Genomic DNA, 7,967 nt, shown 5'->3' with positions numbered 1-7,967 from the left:
TATACTATGACATATATGCAATATATTATGATATTATTATGATACCATATTATATTATTATATTGCACTATATTATACCATAATAATAATAATAATAAATATTGTTATATAGTAATTTATTATACCACAATATATTATCATTATACTATGACATGATATATGCAATATATTATGATATTATTATGATACCACAATATATTATTATATTGCACTATATTTTTATACCACAATATATTGTTATATAGTAATATCATTATACCACAATATATTATTATACTATGACATGATATATGCAATATATTATGATACCACAATATATTATTATATTGCACTATATTATAATACCACAGTATATTATTATTATACTATGACATGATATATGTAATATATTATATCACAATATATTATTATATTGCACTATATTACACAATATATTATACTATGTCATATATGCAATATATTATGATATTATTATGATACCACATTATATTATTATATTGCACTATATTATACCATAATAATAATAATAATAATAATAAATATTGTTATATAGTAATTTATTATACCACAATATATTATCATTATACTATGACATGATATGTGCAATATATTATGATATTATTATGATACCACAATATATTATTATATTGCACTATATTATACAATATATTATACTATGACATATATGCAATATATTATGATATTATTATGATACCACATTATATTATTATATTGCACTATATTATACCATAATAATAATAATAATAAATATTGTTATATAGTAATTTATTATACCACAATATATTATCATTATACTATGACATGATATATGTGATATATTATTATGATACCACAATATATTATTATATTGCACTATATTTTTATACCACAATATATTGTTATATAGTAATATCATTATACCACAATATATTATTATACTATGACATGATATATGCAATATATTATATTATTATGATACCACAATATATTATTGTATTGCACTATATTATACCATAATAATAATAATAAATATTGTTATATAGTAATTTATTATACCACAATATATTATCATTATACTATGACATGATATATGCAATATATTATATTATTATGACACCACAATATATTATTATATTGCACTATATTTTTATACCACAATATATTGTTATATAGTAATATCATTATACCACAATATATTATCATTATACTATGACATGATATATGCAATATATTATGATATTATTATGATACCACAATATATTATTATATTGCACTATATTATACCATAATAATAATAATAAATATTGTTATATAGTAATTTATTATACCACAATATATTATCATTATACTATGACATGATATATGCAATATATTATATTATTATGACACCACAATATATTATTGTATTGCACTATATTATACCATAATAATAATAATAATAAATATTGTTATATAGTAATTTATTATACCACAATATATTATCATTATACTATGACATGATATATGCAATATATTATATTATTATGACACCACAATATATTATTGTATTGCACTATATTATACCATAATATATTATTATATTGCACTATGTTATTATACCACAATATATTATTATTATACTATGACATGATATATGCAATATATTATATTATTATACCACAATATAGTGTTACATAGTTATATTATTATACCACAATATATTATTATTATACTATGACATGATATATGCAATATATTATATCACAATATATTATTATATTGCACTATATTATAATACCACAGTATATTATTATTATACTATGACATGATATATGTAATATATTATATCACAATATATTATTATATTGCACTATATTATACCATAATAATAATAATAAATATTGTTATATAGTAATTTATTATACCACAATATATTATCATTATACTATGACATGATATATGTTATATATTATGATATTATTATGATACCACAATATATTATTATATTGCACTATATTATACAATAATAATAAAAATAAATATTGTTATATAGTAATTTATTATACCACAATATATTATCATTATAATATGACATGATATATGCAATATATTATATTATTATGATACCACAATATATTATTATATTGCACTATATTATACCATAATATATTATTATATTGCACTATTTTATTATACCACAATATATTATCATTATACTATGACATGATATATGCAATATATTATATTATTATGACACCACAATATATTATTGTATTGCACTATATTATACCATAATAATAATAATAAATATTGTTATATAGTAATTTATTATACCACAATATATTATCATTATACTATGACATGATATATGTTATATATTATGATATTATTATGATACCACAATATATTATTATATTGCACTATATTATACAATAATAATAAAAATAAATATTGTTATATAGTAATTTATTATACCACAATATATTATCATTATACTATGACATGATATATGCAATATATTATGATATTATTATGATACCACAATATATTATTCTATTGCACTATATTTTTATACCACAATATATTGTTATATAGTAATATCATTATACCACAATATATTATCATTATACTATGACATGATATATGTGATATATTATTATGATACCACAATATATTATTATATTGCACTATATTATAATACCACAGTATATTATTATTATACTATGACATGATATATGTAATATATTATATCACAATATATTATTATATTGCACTATATTACACAATATATTATACTATGACATATATGCAATATATTATGATATTATTATGATACCACATTATATTATTATATTGCACTATATTATACCATAATAATAATAATAATAATAATAAATATTGTTATATAGTAATTTATTATACCACAATATATTATCATTATACTATGACATGATATATGCAATATATTATATTATTATGACACCACAATATATTATTATATTGCACTATATTTTTATACCACAATATATTGTTATATAGTAATATCATTATACCATAATATATTATTATATTGCACTATGTTATTATACCACAATATATTATTATTATACTATGACATGATATATGTGATATATTATTATGATACCACAATATATTATTATATTGCACTATATTTTTATACCACAATATATTGTTATATAGTAATATCATTATACCATAATATATTATTATATTGCACTATGTTATTATACCACAATATATTATTATTATACTATGACATGATATATGTGATATATTATTATGACACCACCATATATTATTATATTGCACTATATTATTACTATACCACAATATATTATTATGATTGCTAATATTTTGTATTATTTTTCCTAGATCTCTCCAAATCACCCGAAATCGAGGAAATCAAAAGGACACGCTAAGGAGGATGATGGGAATGATGATGACGCAGGCCTTTTCTTGCTGGGGAAGCAAGAAATTTGCAATGGGGCTGCTGTGTGTGCAATTTTGCAGCCTGGGGTCCCAGTCCCATGTCCCAGGGAAAGGGGGCGTGGCCAGGCAGGGAGGGGCGTGGCCTCCCATTCATGCCTCCCTTGGCCACGCCTCCTGGGGGCGTGGCTTGTGCGGGGCTTTCCCTTCAAAAGGGAGACCCCTGGGCTTTGGAGCAGCAGCAGCAGCAGCAGCACTTCCTTTGACATTCAAGCAGGTGAGAGCACCAAAAAATTTGCAAAATATATATATATATATTTAATTAAATTGCAATTGAAAAGAAAGGCTAAGTCATGAGATCCCATTTTTATATATTTTTTGCATATATATTTATTTGCAAAATTGCACATCTACAATTATTTTGCAATTAAAAGGGGCCAAGTCATGAGATCCCTTTTCTATCTATTTTTTGCACAAATATTTATTTGCAAAATTGCACATCTATAATTATTTTGCAATTAAAAGGGGCCAAGTCATGAGATCCCTTTTCTATATATTTTTTGCATATATATTTATTTGCAAAATTGCACATCTACAATTATTTTGCAATTAAAAGGGGCCAAGTCATGAGATCCCTTTTCTATATATTTTTTGCACAAATATTTATTTGCAAAATTGCACATCTACAATTATTTTGCAATTAAAAGGGGCCAAGTCAAGAGATCCCTTTTCTATATATTTTTTGCACAAATATTTATTTGCAAAATTGCACATCTATAATTATTTTGCAATTAAAAGGGGCCAAGTCATGAGATCCCTTTTCTATATATTTTTTGCACAAATATTTATTTGCAAAATTGCACATCTACAATTATTTCGCAATTAAAAGGGGCCAAGTCATGAGATCCCTTTTCTATCTATTTTTTGCACAAATATTTATTTGCAAAATTGCACATCTACAATTATTTTGCAATTAAAAGGGGCCAAGTCATGAGATCCCTTTTCTATATATTTTTTGCACAAATATTTATTTGCAAAATTGCACATCTACAATTATTTTGCAATTAAAAGGGGCCAAGTCATGAGATCCCTTTTCTATATATTTTTTGCACAAATATTTATTTGCAAAATTGCACATCTATAATTATTTCGCAATTAAAAGGAGCCAAGTCATGAGATCCCTTTTCTATATATTTTTTGCATATACAGTAGAGTCTCACTTATCCAACACTCGCTTATCCAACGTTCTGGATTATCCAACGCATTTTTGTAGTCAATGTTTTCAATACATCATGATATTTTGGAGCTAAATTCGTAAATACAGTAATTACTATATAGCATTACTGTGTATTGAACTACTTTTTCTGTCAAATTTGTTGTATAACATGATGTTTTGGTGCTTAATTTGTAAAATCATAACCTAATTTAATGTTTAATAGGCTTTTCCTTAATCTCTCCTTATTATCCAACATATTCGCTTATCCAACGTTCTGCCGGCCCGTTTACGTTGGATAAGCGAGACTCTACTGTATATTTATTTGCAAAATTGCACATATATAATTATTTCGCAATTAAAAGGGGCCAAGTCATGAGATCCCTTTTCTATATATTTTTTGCATATATATTTATTTGCAAAATTGCACATCTATAGTTATTTTGCAATTAAAAGGGGCCAAGTCATGAGATCCCTTTTCTATATATTTTTTGCATATATAATTATTTACAAAATGGCATATCTATAATTGCATACAAAATTGCATATCTATAAAAATGCGATGCATTTTTTGTATTTCTCCCTATTTTTTGCATATATAATTATTTGCAAGATTGCATATCTATAATTATTTTGCAATTAAAAAGGGCGAATTGATGAGATGCATTTTTTATATTTTCCCTCTATTTTTTGCATATATAATTATTTACAAAATTGCATATCGATAAAAATGTGATGCATTTTTTGTATTTCCCCCTATTTTTTGCATATATAATTATTAACAAAATTGCATATCTATAATTGCATACAAAATTGCATATCTATAAAAATGCGATGCATTTTTTGTATTTCCCCCTATTTTTTGCATATATATAATTATTTGCAAAATTGCATATCCATAATTATTTTGCAATTAAAAAGGGTGAATTAATGCGATGCATTTTTTTGTATTTTCCCTCTATTTTTGCATATATAATTATTTGCAAGATTGCATATCCATAATTATTTTGCAATTAAAAAGGGCGAATTAATGCGATGCATTTTTTGTATTTTCCTCCTTTTTTTGCGTATATAATTATTTGCAAGATTGCATATCTATAATTATTTTTCAATTAAAAGGGGCAAATTAATGTGATGCATTTTTTATATTTTCCTCCTATTTTTTGCATATATAAAATTATTTACAAAATTGCATATATATATATATATATAATTATTTTGTAATTAAAAAGGGCAAATTAATGCAATGCGTTTTTTATATTTCCCCACTATTTTTTTGCATATCTAATTATTTTGCAATCAATAAGGGCTAATTAATGAGATCCCTTTTATATATATTTTGCCGCCTATTTTTTTGCATATTATTTTTGCAATTATAATTATTTTGCAACCAATAAGGGCTAATTAATGCAATATTCCCCCCTATTTTATGCAATTATAATTACTTTGCAATTAAAAATGAGGAATTAATGAAATATTTTTTCTATATTTTCCCCCCAAATTTTGCATATTATTTTTGCAATTATAATTACTTTGCAATTAAAAAGAATTAATTAACGAAATATTTTTCTATATATTTCCCCCTAATTTTTGCATATTATTTTTGCAATTATAATTATTTTGCAATTAAAAAGGATTAATTAATGGAATATTTTTTCTATATATTTTCCCCTAAATTTTGCATATTATTTTTGCAATTACTTTGCAATTAAAAGTAACTAATTAATGAGATATTTTTTCTATATATTTCCCCTCTAGTTTTTGCATATTATTTTTGCAATTATAAGTATTTTGCAATTAAAAAGGATTAATTAATGGAATATTTTTTCTATATATTTTCCCCTAAATTTTGCATATTATTTTTGCAATTACTTTGCAAATAAAAGTAACTAATTAATGAGATATTTTTTCTATATATTTCCCCTCTAGTTTTTGCATATTATTTTTGCAATTATAATTACTTTGCAATTAAAAAGAATTAATTAACGAAATATTTTTCTATATATTTCCCCCTAATTTTTGCATATTATTTTTGCAATTATAATTATTTTGCAATTAAAAAGGATTAATTAATGGAATATTTTTTCTATATATTTTCCCCTAAATTTTGCATATTATTTTTGCAATTACTTTGCAATTAAAAGTAACTAATTAATGAGATATTTTTTCTATATATTTCCCCTCTAGTTTTTGCATATTATTTTTGCAATTATAATTACTTTGCAATTAAAAAGAATTAATTAACGAAATATTTTTCTATATATTTCCCCCTAATTTTTGCATATTATTTTTGCAATTATAATTATTTTGCAATTAAAAAGGATTAATTAATGGAATATTTTTTCTATATATTTCCCCCCTAATTTTTGCATGTTATTCTTGCAATTATAATTACTTTGCAATTAAAAGTAACTAATTAATGAAATATTTTTTCTATATATTTCCCCCCCTAATTTTTGCATGTTATTTTTGCAATTATTATTACATTGCAATTATAAATAATTAATTAATGGGATCCTTTTTTCTATATTTTCCCCCTCTATTTATTGCATATATAATTACTTTGCAATGACAAAAAAAGGGATAATTACTGAGATTTTTCCTCTATTTTTTTTTGCAGGTTGTTATTTTCTCTCCCCTTGAGAAGAATCAGGACCTCCGTCGCCGGGCATGGCATCCGAGGTGAGCGAAATGTTCGGACCTTTCCCGTCCCTCCAAAAACCAAAAAAAAGACCCATTTCCCATTTGTATGAATGGGGTTTTCTCGTAGAGCCTCCAGCATTAGGTGCAGTCTACCCTAGGGACGCTTCTGTGATCTCCAATGGCTTGGGTTGCGTGGCATTATTATTATTATTATTATTATTATTATTATTATTATTATTATTTCTGCCTTTCCCCCTGGGTGTCTATATTATTATTCTTTATTATTATTATTATTATTATTATTATTTCTGCCTAGCCCCCTGGGTATCTAGATTTTTATTTTTATAATAATAATAATAATAATAATTTTTTCTGCCTATCCACCTGGGTGTCTAGATTATTGTTTTTATATTATTATTATTATTATTATCATCATTATTATTTCTGCCTAGCCCCCTGGTTATCTAGATTAATATTATTATTATTATTATTATTATTATTATTATTATTATTATTATTTCTCCCTATCCCCCCGGGTGTCTAGATTAATTTTTTATATTATTATTATTATTATTATTATTATTATTATTATTATTATTATTTCTGCCTATCCCCCTGGGTGTCTAGATTATTATTCTTAGTTATTATTATTATTATTATTATTATTATCATTATTATTTTTTCC

The 7,967-nt window shown here is 23.0% G+C and overlaps 1 protein-coding gene across 2 annotated transcripts in view; it reads left to right on the top strand.

The window, feature by feature from the left end:
* The first annotated feature begins 3,562 nt into the window (after positions 1 to 3,562).
* The window catches only part of asl (argininosuccinate lyase), a 31,977-nt gene continuing 27,572 nt past the window's right edge, over positions 3,563 to 7,967 (top strand). Inside the window, exons 1-2 of one of the 2 annotated variants that reach the window (XM_062959595.1) lie at positions 3,563 to 3,703; positions 7,260 to 7,321. In XM_062959595.1, the coding sequence (XP_062815665.1) occupies positions 7,310 to 7,321 (12 nt within the window). In that variant the 5' untranslated portion in view covers positions 3,563 to 3,703; positions 7,260 to 7,309. The remainder of the gene's footprint in view (positions 3,704 to 7,259; positions 7,322 to 7,967) is intronic. The other variant, XM_062959596.1, reaches the window with a different exon arrangement.

Source organism: Anolis carolinensis, unplaced genomic scaffold (assembly GCF_035594765.1).
Source record: "Anolis carolinensis isolate JA03-04 unplaced genomic scaffold, rAnoCar3.1.pri scaffold_7, whole genome shotgun sequence".
Lineage (NCBI taxonomy): Eukaryota > Metazoa > Chordata > Lepidosauria > Squamata > Dactyloidae > Anolis > Anolis carolinensis.
Note: the sequence above shows the minus strand (reverse complement) of the source record. Positions and strands in the feature narration are given on the sequence as shown.